General features: G+C 41.7%; 3 protein-coding genes across 3 annotated transcripts; 2 read left to right on the top strand and 1 right to left on the bottom strand.

Moving 5' to 3' along the window:
- Positions 1-1,855: 1,855 nt before the first annotated feature.
- On the top strand, positions 1,856-6,314 carry ptpdc1b (protein tyrosine phosphatase domain containing 1b; the record flags this gene model as incomplete). The annotated part of the gene is made up of 9 exons (XM_083974650.1): positions 1,856-2,811; positions 3,288-3,453; positions 3,593-3,673; positions 3,782-3,900; positions 3,978-4,115; positions 4,208-5,223; positions 5,672-5,854; positions 5,955-6,065; positions 6,180-6,314. The coding sequence occupies exons 1-9, from the start codon at positions 2,766-2,768 to the stop codon at positions 6,312-6,314; spliced, it is 1,995 nt and encodes a 664-aa protein (XP_083830776.1). The 5' UTR covers positions 1,856-2,765.
- Positions 6,315-6,394: 80 nt separating this feature from the next.
- fbxw12 (F-box and WD repeat domain containing 12) lies at positions 6,395-10,138 on the bottom strand. The gene is made up of 10 exons (XM_083974570.1): positions 9,954-10,138; positions 9,806-9,843; positions 9,473-9,642; positions 9,203-9,327; positions 8,644-8,850; positions 8,376-8,540; positions 7,973-8,183; positions 7,313-7,494; positions 7,085-7,215; positions 6,395-6,881 (listed from the first exon to the last, which is right to left on the bottom strand). Exons 1-10 carry the CDS (start codon positions 10,053-10,055, stop codon positions 6,782-6,784), a joined length of 1,431 nt encoding a protein of 476 aa, XP_083830696.1. The 5' UTR covers positions 10,056-10,138; the 3' UTR covers positions 6,395-6,781.
- A 1,021-nt stretch (positions 10,139-11,159) lies between these two features.
- On the top strand, positions 11,160-17,577 carry LOC310988065 (protein Wnt-7a-like; the record flags this gene model as incomplete). Its single annotated transcript, XM_083974571.1, has 4 exons — positions 11,160-11,230; positions 11,734-11,960; positions 14,728-14,999; positions 17,095-17,577. 4 exons carry the CDS (start codon positions 11,160-11,162, stop codon positions 17,575-17,577), a joined length of 1,053 nt encoding a protein of 350 aa, XP_083830697.1.
- Positions 17,578-18,785: the final 1,208 nt, after the last annotated feature.

The following is an 18,785-nucleotide window of genomic DNA, read 5'->3' as shown; positions in this document are numbered from 1 at the left end:
GTTTAAACTCCATAATATTGCATACAGTTTATGGATTTAGCTCCACTTAGAACAGCTAAAACATTAAAAGCCACACTTAGTTCTAGATTTATTTAGATATCCATTAGCTTAACGTTACTCTTTTTTAGCAGTAGCTAGCTAGCTAGTAGCCCACATTAATGCATTAACCATTCAAAAACAGATAAAACAGTCATATGATTTTGTATGCACATCTTTTACTCACAATGGAGTCTATCTAGCCTAAATGTTGCACATCATAACCTGATTTTATGTGGTATCACTCCCACAGATATCCTACTTTCCTGACTACACCTTAACCCTAAGTCTAAAAATTAGGCCTTAAAGGGTTAACCCTAAAAATTCCCTCCATATTTTTATAGTTGCAGATGATGAGAGTATCTTCATCTTGCAGATTAGTAAATCTTTTGCATCTGCCTGTTTTATAACCCACACATCCTTATCAGAGTGAACCTGAAGTTATGTGTCGTTGTGATATCTGTGTATTTGATTTGTTTTATACTGTGTGTGTGTGTGTGTGTGTGTGTGTGTGTTTTATGTTGTCTTAAACAGTTTTTCTGCTTCACACTGTTTGGAGTCATATCCCCGAATCCCATGGGTAGCGCTTGTCTCTTCACTCCCCTGTGTTTGTCACAGTAAGACTGGTGAGATATGCCATAAAATCACATGTCTGTGATTTACTCTGGGTTTTATCTCACCCTACATACACCACATGTCGCGCAATTAGCTTTGTAGTTTTCTTGCATTGAAAGAATGTTTTGTCTCTGTCTCTCTGTTACTCTTATCATGTTGCTGATTGTTTCATCTTCAAAGCCAGACTGACCTCCTCAGTTGATCATAGCACACATTTCTAAATTCGTAAGACATTCATTTCTCAGAGTTTGTTATATGTAGGATAAAGTGTTGTATAATTTAATGATGCAAGAATCCACAAATATAGGCAGCATTAGTGGACCTACAAGCATAAATCCAAATCCATGTCTATATTTATAGCAACTGTGGGGGAAAAAGCCATTCTAACTTAGTTTTATCCATATCCAAGTTTAGAGTATGATGGTTGTTTAAGACAAACAATTTATGTTTATACCCATTTTTGACATCTCAAAAGGTGTACAGTATTGCTTTGGGATTATCGGCTTTTAAGTCTCTCCAAATGCTGTACATCATATACTGATCTCTCCCTCGTAACCTAAACCCAACCAGCTTTAGCAAGGTGCAAGGTAAGCCAATCAAATTCTATCCACTTGCAATGCCACTGAGGTCCCACTATTTGTAGCAGCAGGAAACTAGCTTGTGTGTGGGTTTCAGAAACTGAATGAAAGTTATTGAAACCAAAACCTGTACTTAAAAATCTGTACTTAATCACAGCAATAGCATGAATAGGACAGAATCAATAAAATCAACATGATTAGAATTAGTTCAGGTGAATAGCTGGTCAGATGTTAATTGATGTCAACATGTGCATTAACAAACAGAGTATATTTTCAGTCATTGTATGTTATAACAGTCCAGCAGAACTCAATAGTAATGTGATTTTAGTACGTGTGTTTTTGTTGAGGAGTGGGTGCTCTATTTTATAGCCGTACAGTAATAAGATTAGTAGTCTAATCCAGGAGAAGTCAGGAATAGCACCATGCTCCCCCCCCAAGAGCAGAAGGAGTAACCTGTGCATGGAGGCAATAACAAAGGACAGAATCTCTGCAACTTTTCAACACATTCTTGAGGTTAATTGAATCCCATACTTGATCCGTCATCCTGGCGAGATAGATGGCTTTCCACCAAGGAGCACACAGGATACTTGCGTCGCCCCACCCGGCTACACGGAGATAATCTGAGACGAATCAAATCAAGCGAGGCCACAGGATTGACTTTCCACAGAGCTGGAGAGAGAACGACAACGTCAGAGCGGTGGAGCTTGATGTCAGAAATGTTGGCAAATGCAGCTGTGAGCCATTCGTGTTCTCAGATGGTGGGCACAAACATCACGTCTCATTTAATACAGGTAAATCCATGTCTTTTATATTTTACTTTGTAGTATTTATTGTAAGATTAGCTGTAAGACTCTTTCTTTCCTTAGTAGCTAATCCAAACTTCTTGATAATTTTGCTTATTCACTGAGTGTTATGAATTTCATACTGTGATGGGGTACTAAAGTAAAAACGTTAAGCTAAGAATAGCAGATACCCATTCCCTTAAAATGGATTATGTCTGCTTTACATGTGCACGAATCTGATCTGTGATGTTTATGATTTATGATGTGTATTTTTTTGAAAGTATATATTTTTTGGCTTTTCATGCCTTTATTGATAGTACAGTTGAGAGAGACAGGAAATGGGGAGGCAGAGAGAGGGGGAATGACATGCAGGAAAGGGCTGCCCAATGCGGGACTGTAGCCTCTAAACATGGGGGGCCTGCTCAACCTACTGTACTGTGCCACTCGGCGCCCTTGTGATGTGTATTTTAAACGGTGTATTTGTGAGTAGTTCCAGCTTTTAATGTCATGTCGTAAACTTATCAGTCACAAAATTTCAAATTAAAAAAGTAAAATTCAATGCAGAGGGCTGGTTATTTAGGAATGGCAGTTTCCACACTGGTTATGTAGTACTGATTTAAGGCATAAAGTAAATCCATCTGCATCACGTTTTTCCCGAAAGCATATGACAGAGTATGTGACATGGTGTAACAAGGTAGATATGTGTGTCCAGGCTCTGCTATGACTGTGGATGTCAGTCTGAGTGACTGTACACATGGCACTCCACACAAAGACGAGAGGTGGAGCTCTTCTGGAATACCGTAAGTAAAATTGATAAAGATAAACTTATAAAATGTGTTTGTTAATGAGTAATGGTCATTATGTATTTACAGGTGTATATTTTACCAAAAGCAGTGTTAAATTGTATTTCAAATGTTCCAAAGAACAGCTATTTTTACTGCAAAGCCCTGTGGACAGATCTGTAATGCCAGACAAGGATTAGACACCTCTAAGTGAGCACTTACCACTGATGATCTTAATTATTTAGGTGTTAAAGACCAGCCTGCATTTAATTCAACGTTTGTGCTGCACTACAGTTTTTGAGCATTTAACAGTCCTTTTCATGTCTACAGTGCTCAGAAACCACTTATTAATTGGTTCAATGTCAATTTTGAGAATAAACTAAATATTATTAATATGGCATAAATTATATTTCATTATGTTTACAATTCAGATTAAGGGCTATATGTGTAATCAGATTCTTCTTCCTCTCTTCCCTCCATATTAACAATAACAGTCACAGCTCCGAGGGCAAAGTACACAATTGTAGGAGAAGCTATACGATATGTCATCCCAGGACATATGCAATGTTCAATCGGCTGTGGAGGTCTAGCCTGCAAGTATGACAACCCGAGTTATTGGAGTGAAGCTCAACAGGCTATAAAAGGCCTCTACTCATCCTGGTAAACCTGCTTGTTCTACTTAAGTAGTTGTGATAGTCCAGCAACACAAAGTCAAATACAGTTGATTTATTTTCTGACGCCAAGTGACTTGGACTAAAACAATACAATTACTATGCACCTTCTTCTTCTATCATTTAAGGGTCACGGATCATCTTCTTGCCATGTCCAGACCCTCGACTGAAATCATTGAGAAATATAACATTATTGATCAATTCAAAAGGTATATGTTGTTTCGGTGACTCTCAGCAGCTTTCTGACCATGAAGACTATATGTGGAGATGACAATAACTGAGTGTGCATTCCTCTCTTTATGTCTGTGCGTGTCAAGGAATGGTATTAAAACAGTAATCAACCTACAGATACCTGGTGAACATGCCAGCTGTGGAAACCCTCTGGAGCCAGAAAGTGGCTTCTCGTACCGCCCAGAGGTCTTCATGGAAAACAACAGTAAGCGCTTTATGCAATAATTCTTTACAGATCTTCAGTAAAGCACAAATGTATCTGAACGCATCTTTCCTTTTCAGTTTATTTCTACAATTTTGGCTGGAGTGACTATGGAGTGGCCAGTCTCACCACTGTACTGGACATGGTGAAGGTCATGGCCTTCGCATTGCAGGAGGGAAAGATAGCGATTCACTGTCACGCTGGCCTCGGCAGGACAGGTCAATTTACAGTATATGAATAGTTTATTAAGAAATGTAGACTAATTAGGACAGACTGATATTTCAACGTCTTTTTCTGCTCTTCCCTCCAGGTGTTTTATTAGCATCTTTCTTGGCCTATGCCACCAGGATGACGGCTAACCAGGCTATTGTATATGTACGTGCTAAACGCCCTGGTTCTATTCAAACCAGAGGTCAACTAGGTTGTGTCAGAGACTTTGTCCAGTTCCTTGCCCCTTTGAGGAGTGTGTTCTCCTGTGCTGAGCCTCGATTCAACCCAGTCACACTCAGCCAGTATCTGAACCGACAGAGACACATATTGCATGGCTATGAGAGGAAGGAATTGAGATACCTGCCAAAGATTGTCCAGCTAGTGTGCAAACTGCTGATGGACATTGCAGAGAATCGAGAGGTGATAGAGGAGGACATTCTGGAGGCTCCCGATATCGATGACATAGAGATGACTCTCAGCGTCATTGAGAAGATGGGCCCTGAAATATTTACAAAGGTGCCCCGTTTACCTGGGGCACCCACCTTGCCCAGACATTTCCATGAGCCGCCCATCTTCTACCACCGCAAAAGTTTGAGCTACAGTGAGTCCGACTTGAGACGGTTGGGTTCGCAACTCAATCTCCTCACACAACCTCTCGGATCTCTGTCCCAGAGTAATGTTGAAATGACTATTACCCCATCTGAATCCACTCTCACTACATCCAAGCGTCATGATTCGAATAGCACATCTGATATTTCACACAGCTCAACAGGTTCACTGTGGAAAGTCAAGAATGATGAAAACCATAAAGATGGAGTCATTTTGTTGAAGAAAGTCAAGCGGAAAACCATCCAACGCAGTGAGTCCGTGGGGCACAGTGAAGCTGAACAAAAGGGTAACATCTTATCCAGATGGAAAACTGAGCGGAGACATGAGTATGCAAAGAATTCTCATGGTAAAGGTGAGGATCAATCAGAGAAGTCAGAAGTGCCCTTCATCACCCTGCAGACAGAGTTGTCCCTGGATGCAAGGAGGATGCTGGTGGCACAGGCCCTGGCAGTGGACCTTTTTCTTGATGGGGAAGAAGAGCACAAGAGCAAAGCCTTAGCCTGGCAGGTAAGCGATCCGTACCACCGGTTTAGTGGTATTCGTAGAAACAGAGCACGTACAAAATTATGCAATGCTTAAAATCTGTCCACCACAAAGAATAACATTGTGCTAAAATATTTGTTAAATCAGCTTTACCAAGCTTAGCCAAAATCCATTAGGTCCATTCCACCACTTAAGATTTTGAGTTGGTAATTTGAGTTTTTCCTAAATGACAAACAATAATACATAACCCTAACCCACATCAACAGATGCATATTGACTGATACATGATACAGAAATCTAAATGTATACATGTAAAAGTGTTCTACCTTTGTTGGTTGTATTAGAAAAGACCTCATGTCTTTAATATTGTGTAATGGTATAGAAATCATACCGCAGGTGTAACAGAACACATCAGAATAAGTTGTTCCTGTAACATAGAAGAAGACCGGGTCTAAAATGACTGACTGTGCAGGCAGAGTTGAACCACGGTGGGGCGTGGGAAAGGCTGTGTATGGAGCGAGACCCCTTCATCCTCGCTGGGCTCATGTGGGCATGGTTGGAACAGCTGAAAGAGCCAGTCATCTCCACTCAGGATGTCGAAGCCCTGGACCCCAACAACACTGATACTCAGACTGTCCTCAACACACTTGACCAGGTCAGCGGTTATTCTTTGGTGATTAACATTTGAAACAACAACAACAACAATGCTACGCTGAATGAAGCTTAACAATGAACTCCCTGCCACTTCTTCTCAGGCTCCTAGAGAAACTTTAACCTGCATACTAGATTGTATGGCTCATATGCTGACAGTACCAGAAGAGGTTGAAGATGCATTCCTGAACCGTACTATTAAGGCTTTCACCTGGGTAAGACAAACAATATATCTAATTATTTTTCTCTTCATTTCTTCATCTAAACTGATTTCCTCAGCACTGTTTTTTGTTTCAACAATGTCAGAATTCTGTTTTGCTTTTCAACAGATGGAAAGTACCTCAGAGGTTGGGAGCAAAGTGTACGAGTCAATGACTCCAGTCCTACGGCGCATCCTTGAAGGCATGCGATGCAAGGCTATTGAAGAGGATCAGGAGCCACTGTCTCCATTCCCTTTAACATAGGCACTTCCTGTCATGTAGGTGAGGTTGTAAGGATGCTTTTGTGCCTTTGGAGAAAACGATTTGTGGGCTAAATATCTTTGGTATGTAGTTTATTTCCACTAACACAGAACTAACTTGCCTCAGTGTTATCTTACCTTGGTAGTGAGTGGAGACAACATACATCAAGAACAGATCACCATAGTCATTTTTTTTTTTACAATATATTATGCCTTAAGTATGGTTACATTCAACACTACCTCTGCCCCAAAGCATAGTCATAGAATATTTTCTAAATAAGCATGTATCACTGCCTTTCCAGTAATATAGTGCTTCTTATCTGTATTGGACATTCTCTCTTTTGTAAACATCAGAAGACAGTATACACAAAGAATATACATGACAAACAGTTCATAATAAAAGCAAATACTTCTCCTTCAAATGGGTTTTGTAAACTGTGTACAGACTTTTTTTTTCTGTGGTAACGAAGCTCATGAGGTGAAAACAAAAGCTTTTAAGACGTCTTTGCCATCTTTCCCTTCTACTGAGCCCACAATGCTGGTGTAGTCGCAGGCCACGTGAGTGAACCCTCTAAAACACAGGACACAAAACATGAAATCACAGCGTTAGTAAATGAAGGGAAGATGAGAAGGTGCATCAGGTGATATTTGTGTCATGTCAAATTGAGAGAAAAAAGTATTGGCATACTATTACTGTGTACATGTATATGTATACACTTTCTTGGCTGCTGTTAATGCAGCAAACAGATACTAATATGTCACAGCATACAGTACCTGGACATTGTGTGGGAGCCTCCCAGTAAGTGGTATCTGCTCTCCAGAGTCAAACCACTGTCTGTGTCATTCTTCCATGTCAGTACTCTTAAAGAGAGGTCCTGAGATGCTGTCACCACACGAAAGCTATCCTGTCAATGTGAAGACACACACACAGAATATTATACCCTAAAAAACAAAGAATTTCAACAGAGATATCTTTGAAATCCACATGAAAAAACAACCTACCAAACACATAGAGGAGATGGGCAGGGTGTGGTCATTAAAGAAAGCCAGTTGGGTTCCTTTCAGAGAGTAGACCCACAGCTCCTGGTTAGCTGCCACCACTAAGCAGTTGCTGTCCTTTGCCTCTAGAAGGATGTTTGAGGACCAGCGGTTCAGTGTCAAGGCAAAGGACTCCACCTGCTGGACTAATGTGAGAGGAAATTCAAGATTACACCAACATAAGTCAAACTTTTATAGAAGTGTTAATCTTATAATCCCCCAAACTGTATTGCAAGATTTATTCGGTAGCCTACTGGTACATTGTCATTTACAGACAATGGGTACCTACTTTCACTCAATCATCTTAGCTTACATCTATTACATTTTTTATTTTTTACATTTCCTGGAAGCAGCCTTTGATAGAAAACAGTCAGAGCTGTGTATTGGAAATAATTTTAAGTGTCGGCATGTCAGTCATCCAAAAGAACACAGCAAAACACAATGGAAAACAGATCACACTCAGCAATTTCGGTATGAGCAGCTGTTCTCCACGGTGTCTGTGGTTTAAGTGGGTTTTTATAGGATGATTCAGCAGCTAACTGTTATTATCTAGTGGCTATTATGAGATTCAGTGTCAGACCTAAAGCATATTACTATTCAATCTACACGTATCTCTGTCCTCACCCTGGATCTCTGACTTGTACTTAGTCTTTTTAATGCTGACATCAAAGACAGAGAGGGCTTTGTTGTTTGAGCTCTCCTTGTGGTGGATGATGGCCAGTCTGGCAGGCTGGGTGGGTATGAAGACAGCAGCCTGGCACCCGGAGACCGGTACAGACTGGCGCAGAGGATCTTCGTCCTCAGACGGAGAGGTCAAACTCTCAGTGTAAATCACCTGGCAACAAACCAAACAAGAGAAATCTACAAAACGTGTATAAAATACTTCATTGTTCTTATCGAGGAACACCTATTTTTTCCCCACTGTGTCATGTGGGCAGAGGCAATGTGGTAAAGGAAAATGCACATGAACAGACCTGGGCAGGAAAAGCAAACATGAAGCCAGACTGTCAAAGACAACAAGAAATACCTTTGGACTTAAATCATCATTATCCTTGGTTCCAGCTGCGATCCATTTTTTGTCAGGTGAAACTAGGAGTATGTTGACTTTAAAGGTGTCACACACCACTATGTTGGACTTTTTAGTCAAAGATAAATCAGCCAGTGTACACAGGGATCCCTGACTGGTTCCAATCTGGAAAAAGATACAATGAAAAACATGACTTGCTTTCCTATAAAGACAAATCTTTTTATATTATTTTAAGATTCACAGCACAGGGAGTTCTGATGTTACTCACAGTGAGAAACCAATTGTTGTTGATGTTGTACTGGACTAATTTACAGTGTGGAGATGCTGCTGAAAACGAGGCCACCTCCTGGCCAGTCTGGCTCTGCCACACCTTAATGAGGCCCGTGGAGTCTGCTGTGATCACAACGTTGCGCTGCTCATCACTTACAATCTCCGTCAAAGGACTCTGCACCGCACTGCACCACAGAAGCTCGCCCTGAGGAGAGAAAAAAAATTGCCACATCAGATTAATGCCTAGAGGAGGAGCATTTGTTGCAGTGACCAGCAACATTCAGCCAAACAGGGGGAACAGGGAACTACTGGAGGAAATTTGTTTAGATAGGGTTTGGCTAGAATGAAACCTGCATTCATGTTACTTATTAAGCGTAGATAATGGGTATGATGAGGCCCACTCTCAAACACTTTCACTACTGGTTTTACCTTACAGCAGATAGATAAGAGTTTCTGTGAAAGTCAAAAGTCCAGTTTAAATCAGATTTTTTTTTTAAAACAACAACTAATTATCAAATTCATTTCATAATGATATCCAATTTATGAGTTGCACTGACATTTTGGATGTTCCATGCTCGAACTGTACCATCAGTAGAGGCACTGCACACTGTGGCACTGCTGTTGCACAGGTCAGGAAGCTGGGCTGAGTTCCCCTGCAGGTACACCAACCCCACCACCCTGCCTGATGGAGAAAACACAGAAAATGATATAAAACAACTGAATGGGAAATAATGAACTTAAATACTCGAATGTGTGTGTGTGTGTGTGTGTGTGTGTGTGTGTGTGTGTGTGTGTGTGTGTGTGTGTGTGTGTGTGTGTGTGTGTACCTTTGTGTCCTCTGAGACTTAGGCAGGTGTAACCTCCTGACCGTCCTGACGTCATCTTCATCTCTAAGTGGCACCGGCGCAGGAAGTATGTCTTCCACGACAGAGTCTCCTGTTCACTCGACCCCAACACAGCGAGATTACAGAAGCTCCAGCGCTGCAGACACAGCCTCCTGAAGGTGAAACACAGCATTAGGACTGATTGTTATTGTTATTGCTCTATTATCCCATCAGAAGAAATATTATGCTTATTATTCCTGAGCCTGAGCGCATCGCCCTGTCTATTTCATGGATTTACTGACGCTGGAGAGAGAGATGACAGTACGGACAGCTCACCTCCATAACCAGGGAGTGTCTGCGGCTTCATGCCAATCCTGAAAATATGAATTTATGGTCAGAGACAACAGGTGAGACACTTTGGTGAAACATTTCCTCACTGACAGACTTGTGTCTTGGCTACTTCCGCGAGTTGGACACTCCTTACCTTGCACACATGTGAGGCTATGCTTAAATCTTCCTCGTTAAGGAATGTAAAAATATGAATCAGACAGTCACCGATCAAGTACTGCGGGTGGTGGGGGTCCATACTGACACTGATGATCTTGCACCCACCCACTCACCAAAATAACTTCCCCTCCTGCCACCGCGGTCTATGAGAAGTGACAAGTTTGGCAAAGCTACGGAAAGAACACAGGGACAACGCGGGGTGTTGTTGTCAAGCGTGTTTGCTTGCAATTCTCGATTTGGTCCACCAGATGTCGCTATAATAAAAGGCAGGGGATCCAGACAGCGATCAGGACGAAGGCGCACTGCTGATAAGACGCGCATCAGATCCATTCATACTCATTACACAGTGAGGAATAGATTAAATATGTTTTTGTGACGGATAACCAACTAGAGGTCCATAAATCTCGGCTTCATTTTACATTTAATCTTTGTGATTTATCATGAAAACAGGCAGAGTGGAGAGTCTATACTTCAGTTTTACTACTTTTTTGAGGAAATAACTCATCTAATAAAAAAAAATATTGTTTTGGTTTAACATTGGGGACTTATTCAGATTTCTTTTTTCATGTCTGAAGCGGAAAAAAAATAATTCTACTGAAATAAACTTTGTGAAGTTTCCCTAAAATACAAACGGGTGGTGACATTAATCTAAGGCCTGACCCATTTAATAACCCAATAAATAGCCAGCCATCCCAATCAGTCAAGGTGAATTCACTGCACAGGAGTGTGTATGTGTGTGTGTGTATCTGAGAGAGACACTCTGTGTGAGTGTGTGTTGAGATTCAGCCCTGGCGGGATTCTTCAGCAGGGCCCCATGTCTCTGTGAACACGCCCCAGATAGATGAGCCAGATATATAGCCAAGACCTGCGGGTTGCAGAGGAACTGTGAGAAAGAGATAATCGCACTTGCTCACCCCACGGGTTACCTACCTGTGACACCCTCGCAATGACAAGAGGGCCCAGTGAAAGGGGGCCAAGTCAAGGGAGTTTGGATGATACCCTATAGCCGGCAACTTTGTCAGAGTTTCCTGATCTGTCCTACTAGTTTTTGATGCTTTTCGTCATTTCATTGGAGTTCCGCTGCTGGAGTTACCTGGGCTGTGATCGATCGGAGAATAAGCGTCGCTCATAAGTTACTCATCAGCTCCACAGATCGTTGCATGAAACTGAGAGCGGGGCCGCAATGAGTCGGAGAACACGACGCTGGATTTTAAGAGTTTTACTTTGTCTGGGAATTGTTTATTTGAAAATTGGGTAAGCTGCGTATTATTTGGCCTCTTATTAGTTTGTTACTCTCCCAACACAAAGGAACAAAAAAGCTTCATCTGCTGTCGGTCCGATTGTAGTACGAGTACACCACGTTTGGCTAAAGCAGGTTGTTGATTTCGTTAATGACAGATAAAATGTTTAGAGAAGAGCGTCAACTTATCTCAGACTCGTGGCAACTGCGCGCTTATCACTTGACGGCATTTCCTTTATTAAAGCCTATCTGCAATGTGTTGGTAAAAATCACACGGGCATAAACATCAAAAGTATCTACAACCTTAATTAATGCAGCCTGTAACATAGAAATATGTATCATGGTGCAGGTTAGACATCATTTTCGTGGGTACATTTTAGTGATAAAATACTATAGCCTATTATAATTTTGTTCAGGTAAACACTGGATTTTTTGGTCGCAGTAAATAATCCAAAATGTTCAGGCTTGAGTATCAAATAGTTGGCTCTTCTAAATCATATCCATCTTCCATTCACAGTGGCTTCTCGTCGGTGGTGGCCCTAGGTGCGAGCATAATCTGTAACAAGATCCCCGGTTTGGCCCCCAGACAACGGATTATCTGTCAGAGTCGCCCCGATGCCATTATCGTCATCGGAGAGGGAGCCCAAATGGGCATCAACGAGTGTCAGTTTCAGTTCAAAAACGGGCGCTGGAACTGCTCTGCGCTTGGAGAGAGGACAGTCTTCGGAAAAGAGTTGAAAGTGGGTATGTTGCTGTCTGTTAACGTTTGTTTACAAGTTGAAACTCTTTTTTTTTTTAAACACACTGTCTCAATCACCTCGTACTTCGATGCGTATTTACGCGTATTTGTGCGCATCGTGCGTAAAATGTCTCGGCTGCTTGTGCGATTTCCCCTCAGAAGTTTTCAATATCACTATTATAACACAAAACGCAAAATGTAAATATATCTAACGCTACAGTAAATATAAAAAATGTCATGATGTCTTATGGAAGAAATAAAAAAACACATTTGTTTGTAAAGATGTGACTTACATCACTGGTGCATTTGATCAAAAATCTGCACCAGATAAACCTCCTCTGCAGATAAATGATTTTTCTGCTTTAAATTGCTGCATCTATAGGATAGGGAGCATCCCATAAGGAACCAGTGTCGTTTACATCAGGCTTAGTTTTGCCCCAGACCTTTCAATGAGCAGGGCTTTCTGAGCATGTATAAAAGGTTTCTGAAGCCAGCACTGTAACAAAGCTCTTGTGAATGTTGGCAGCCTTTCTTTTCAGCCTGACAGAGCCTCTGGAGACACATTTTCACTGGTCTTTATCCCGTCTAGTGATGGGTGCTGTGGCTCCCACTGTAAGGACTGTAGATCTTACCACGGGTATAAGTTACAGTGGGGAAAAGCCAAGAAGAGAGCAAGAACATGAAAGTACTAAATTAGAGAAACAATTTATTTCAAATGAATTCCTGTTGAGACGAAGAACATTGTAATATTGAAATCATAGATTTGTGGCTGGTTTCTTTGCTTTTCTGATGAACTGGTAAATTGAATTAAAGACTGTCAAATCAAATATTGAAGAAGCCAATAAGGCCTGGTTTAAATAAGGTTTAATAAAGTAAAAAAAAAAATCTAATGATATCTTTTATTAGATAACCAGAGGTGACTTTGTAAAACAACTTTATACAAACCTTACAAGAGCTTTGAAATACTTTACTTCAACCAGGGCTATTGAAACACACACACACACACACACACACACACACACACACACACACACACACACACACACACACACACACACACACACACACATATATATATATATATATATATATATATATATAAAACAAAAACAACCCAAGTACCCTTTAGCACAATGGTCAATAGCTTGGACCAGCTGTTTGAGGCCATGTTGCGTGCTGCTATTGGAAAGAGAGGATTATCTCTTCATACTGTTGAACTGAAAACAGTGGTGTTTGAGAGTCTGTTCCTTTATGAATGAGAAGTTTTTGCCCATCAAGAGATTTGCTCTGTGTTTCCAAGAGAAGAGTTTAAGTCTATGGTTTGGACAGCCATACCAAATAGATTGGTTTCACTGATCAGATTAGCGTAGAAGGCGAGTGGTTGTAAATGAATGCCATTGTTGATGCCCTTTCTAAGTGGAGCTGTGGAGCTCACAATTGTTCTTAAAGTAAAGGGAGGTATGACCAGTGAACTGACATAAAGCTCAAAGAGGAGGGGTAATGCAAGGTGCATCAGCGTTGAGCCGTTTGGTGTTTTAAGGCTTCGACTAAGTTTGCACTTGAACTTTGTAGTTGCACTAAATTGCAGAGAGGAGGTTCCACATAAAGAGGCAGCACATTGAGACACTGTAGAGATGAAAGAGAGACTAAATGTGGCAGAAGAACAGTGAACTGGCACTCCCAGTTCAACTTACACCGGCTTTTGTCCACTCTCCTTTTAATATCTTCCACCTTTCATTACAAGGGTATGAAGAATTCATACCATCTCTTGTGGTGAACCCGTGCACTCAGAACTGCAGGGGAAAAATTAACAACGGTACAGTCAGAACTGACACACCTTCTTTTTTGGCTCCGAGCCCATCGAGTCTATAAAAACGTCCACATAATTGATGCCTCAATATGAGTTTTTTTCCCCCCTTTTTTTCAATGGCAAGTGCACACATTGAAGATGTTTATCAAAAACATGGCAGCTTGACATAGCAGAGCGGGTGGCAGGAGGAAGCACAAAGAAGGTATAATGTTTGTTTTGGACAAACAGAGACAAGAGGAGTTTATTTACACATGATGGATGCCGTAGTCAACAGTTTCCTGTTTGCTTTATAATGAATCACAGATCTGAAATTGAAAACTTGATGGTCATTCTTATGAATATGCACACACACTCTCTGCAGGCGGTTTGCTTTTGTTTGCATTACATGTCAGTTTGAATGAGATATATTAGAGTTTTTCTTGATAGTGTTATTTCTTGGCTTAATTTCTGACTGGAGAACTTTGCTTCAGGATATTTCTATAAGTCCTGTCCGATTAACCTTTAGTGATTTGTCGATATTTCCGTGTGTGTGTAAATGATTTGTGAGCTGGACTTGGGTGAGATAACGGCAGCATGAAGATCCTGATGTCAGTCCCTTATGAGTTTACACAGAATGTGACAGTTTCTGAGCGGATCAATAGCCCTTCCTTGCCGACAACCCTCTTATTCATGCTGCTTTGTTGACTATACCGCCAGCAGCCATTTTGGTTCACGGACAGGACAGTCTCCAGGTCGGGTTTCAAAACACTGCAGCCCTTGAGTGATATGTCAGTAAGACTGTGATGTAAGCACACATATTGTTAATAATTAATCTCTTTTTCGTTTTTAAAATCCTCTTACCTCTTACTGTATTTCCCTTTAACTGGAGGTGAAACACCTTGACATTTTCTACCTTACTACATCTAAATCTATACATGCTGTATCTTATTCATCACCCTTTCTTTTTCCCCCTGCTCCTCTAGGTAGCAAAGAAGCTGCATTCACCTACGCCATTATTGCAGCAGGGGTGGCCCATGCCATTACCGCCGCCTGCACACAGGGCAACCTGAGTGACTGTAGCTGTGACAAGGAGAAGCAGGGTTTCTACAGCAAAGACCAAGGCTGGAAATGGGGAGGCTGCTCGGCAGACATCAGCTACGGCCTGGGCTTCTCAAAAGTATTTATCGATGCGCGGGAGGTCAAACAGAACGCAAGAACACTCATGAACCTCCATAATAATGAGGTGGGACGCAAGGTAAGTGATCGGCACCTGGATTACATCTTTTTTTTTTTATTCAACATGCCAATTTTCTTTCAAGGCACAGAGACAGAATGTGATGTTCAACTGGAACCGGGTCTGATGCCGGTCTAAGTTCTTGTCAACAGTCTCTGCCACGCTGTTGTGTGGGTGAACCTTGCCAAGGATCTGGGCAATGGGGCCAAGATGAAACAAGCAGGGGAATAAAAGGCTGCTTTTAGGGGAAGAGCTGTCTAAGTGGCAGGGTTTGATTACAACCCAGATCACTGCTCTGAAAACAGATTGACACTGTACAAAAAGGCATTAGCCCAGTCCCCCCATGCTTTGCACCATTGGGACAGTATACAGTTACCTTAGTAAGAATCCCCGCCCACAATTTCTCTAATATCATAAACCCACATCAGGTGCAGCGTGCTTGTACGTGCACAACACGGGTGTTTGCTTTTTGGTTTCTCTCTTTAATCATCACTGAGTAGTGTGTGTTTCTGTTGTTGTTTTGAAGAGTGTAGGTACATTTACTCCACCTGACAGCAGTTTGATAAATTACATCATCTTGCTCAAGTCAAAATCAATTTCATATACCATTCAACCTGCCACGCTTACTAATATAAGGGTAGTCTGCGTTTCCATCTACAACAACAAGCCTGAGTGTCGGGGAAAAGTTTCAAAGTGGCAACACAAAGAAAGTCCAGAAAGAGAGTAAACAAAAATACAATAAAATGCAAATGAGACAAACTTAGCAGGAAAGGTTATTTTCAAGGTGTGTCGATCTCCTTTGATTGCTTCTCTCTGCATGCATGGCTGCAGAGCGCTGCGGAGTGGCAAAGAGACTCCAGTGAGTCTAGAGGTTAGAGATTGAGTGGAGTAATGTGGCCAACAGCTGATGTGAGGTTGGAGTTAGTCAAGAATAAAAGAAGAAGCTTTGCTCAAGTTAACTCATATCCCCTCTTTCTATCTCCCAGTGCCAAAATAGGCTCATTCACAAAACCAACACGTCCAACACGGGGGCTGAAAAGCCTCCTCACACGCAATTGTGCTGAGAATGATCATTTTCTGCGTCCATCTCAGGACCATGAATTCAAATTGGCTTATCTGGACGGCTGAACTGCCTCCCAGGGGGAAAAAAAGGCTATACTTGTCGACTCAAACCTCGAGCAGTTTTGCTTCTCTCCCATTCTTTCTGCTAATAAATAGACTCTCTGTTTTGATAGTTACCTCCCCCTCCTCCTTTATTTATGCTAATCAAAAGCAGTGACACTGAGCAGGAGCGCCGTTCACAGCTCCCTGGTCGTAGACGTCAGGACAAAGGCTGTCACAAGTGTTGGTCACAGAACAACTGATGGATTAGGGAGTTGAAGCCAAGGGTTTTATGAAGTGGTTTGCTCTGGGGGGGGAAAGTTGTTTTTTTGTGCTTCTTGTTCTCATGTCTGTATTTGGGGTTTTATTGTTACAGTTTGCTTGCCAAGAACACAGAAGCATAAATATCTTGTCACTGGCTGTAGGACACCATATCGCATACCAAACACCGAGCATTTTCGAGCAAAAGGCAAATTGCAATTGACCTTGCAGCTAACGAAAATTCCAGTTTCAGTCAATGGCACTTCTCATTGTCATCAGTTCAGGGTTTAGCAGTAATCCAGTCACTCGACGCCTTGTACAGTCACTCTTGACATTTGTGTGTTGTGTGTGGTAACTACACACACAGCCTGAAATCTGATACATTATTTTGGCTTCTGTGTATATGGTATCACTGCTATATGTTGGGGCTGTATCTAATCCCCAACTGTAGTGTATATGTCAGTCACATTGTTATTAAGTTGCACATTTGTCACTTCCCCTGAAGTTCAAAAGTTGAAACGTGACGTGAAGTACCCCAGGTTTTAGTGTATGTAAACACTGACGCTCGATGGTCGTGAAAAATATAACATGACATTATATTTCTCATAAGTGATAAAACCATTACATACGTGACAATTGGTTTTAACGATGGAGTATGACTCTCATTCATGAGAGCGTAACAATCACTCATCACCACTGTGTTGTTACAGTCGCCGGTTGTGACTACGTTACTAACTTGTTTTTGTGTGTCTAGGTCCTGGAGAAGAACATGCGACTGGAATGCAAGTGTCATGGCGTCTCGGGCTCCTGCACCACCAAAACCTGCTGGACTACACTTCCCAAGTTCCGCGAGCTCGGCTACATTCTCAAGGAGAAGTATGCCCACGCGGTGCACGTAGAGCCGGTGAAAGCCAGCCGCAACAAGCGCCCTAAATTCCTCAAGATCAAGAAGAATTACTCTTACCGCAAGCCCATGGATACGGACCTGGTGTACATAGACAAGTCGCCGAACTACTGCGAGGCGGACCCTGTGACTGGGAGCTTGGGGACGCAGGGCCGAGTGTGTAACAAGACTATGATGCAGCACATCAGCGGCTGTGACTTGATGTGCTGCGGCCGCGGATACAACACACACCAGTACTCCCGCGTGTGGCAATGCAACTGCAAGTTCCTGTGGTGCTGCTACGTCAAGTGCAACACCTGCAGCGAGAGGACAGAGGTGTACACATGCAAATGAGAATATTTATTGGACGGCGTGTGTGTGCGTGTGAGCGTGTGTGATGATGACGTGTGGGAGCATGCGTGTTCATATGTTTGTATCGTCACGGACAAACTGGAACTGTTAAACTAAACAGGAGGGCTGTCGTCGCAGTCTTTTCATACGTAATGAGGAACTGCTGTACTGTGTGTACAGTAAGCTGAAGATGGGGCGTCATGATTCTTTTGCACACAAAAACTGTACCGTGGCAAATGGGACTTGGTAACCACGGTGTGTGTGTGTGTACCACCAACGCAAAATGTCAAGACTTTAAGCTACACATATGGACGAGTACTGACATCTTGACTGTTTGGACTTTGCGAAAAACGGACGGATTATGGTGGATGTGATTGCTGGGCAGAGCACACTGCTGTAGTTCTCACTCTTTGTGCACAGACGAAATGGCACAACCATTTGGAATATTTAACATACTGTATTTAGAGAATGAAAATAATTAATATTAATTTATTCTATAAAAAAAACTACTGATTTTTAATCCATTTTGGATCAAAAGTAACTAAATGTTGGGAGGTTTTAGTTTATTAAAGCAACCGAAACTTGTCCATGGTTAACACACTGGATTTGAACCTGCCTGGAATAACAAGTTGTTGTGTAGAATAATGTTGTTCCAGATGAAAACTGCTGTAGGCTACCCACACTGACCTTCTGACCTTCTCATGAGTTTGTCTTCCCTCTGTTTGCTGCTAGACTAGAGAATCCCACTTGTTGAGGTAGAAGGCTGTACGCTCTACTGACTGTCTTCAATGGCATTGCTCACTTCAAGCTCATTAAGCTTAACTTGACTTATTCACTGATCAAAAACATGGGCACATTTTCCACTTTTGGTAAATATTGGTTAATAGAGTATATTTTGTAAAAGCCTATTTTTATATGAATGTCTTATTTATATGTTTTGCATATTCAATGTCAAGTTCTGACCCTGACACCTGTTTTGAGACCCTTATGAAAAAAAAATCTGATAAATGTAAGTTGGCCCCTGCTGTCACTGCCATAGTTGTATATTGTAAGTGATAGAAACTGTTTATATGTGTCTTGTGTTCAAACGTCTGTGTTTACTGCATTTCATGACTACTACTGATGGAATACAGGAACAGAATAACACTAGCAAAGCATGATTTCCTTTATTGCTTCCTCACTCATTAAGTCTCACTCTCATCATGACAAAA

Source organism: Trachurus trachurus (assembly GCF_905171665.1).
Source record: "Trachurus trachurus genome assembly, chromosome: 7".
NCBI classification, from domain to species: Eukaryota; Metazoa; Chordata; class Actinopteri; order Carangiformes; family Carangidae; genus Trachurus; species Trachurus trachurus.
This window is presented reverse-complemented; position numbering and strand designations above follow the sequence as displayed.

Bases quoted from the DNA above. Each gene is read 5' to 3' on its own strand.
- fbxw12 (XM_083974570.1), bottom strand. From the start codon at position 10,055: ATGGACCCCCACCACCCGCAGTACTTGATCGGTGACTGTCTGATTCAT. The intron at 8,184-8,375 runs GTATTTCTTGTT...GTTTGTTGCCAG, and splicing joins ATGATGATTTAAGTCCAAAG to GTGATTTACACTGAGAGTTT. The intron at 7,216-7,312 runs GTAGGTTGTTTT...TCACATTGACAG, and splicing joins CCATCTCCTCTATGTGTTTG to GATAGCTTTCGTGTGGTGAC.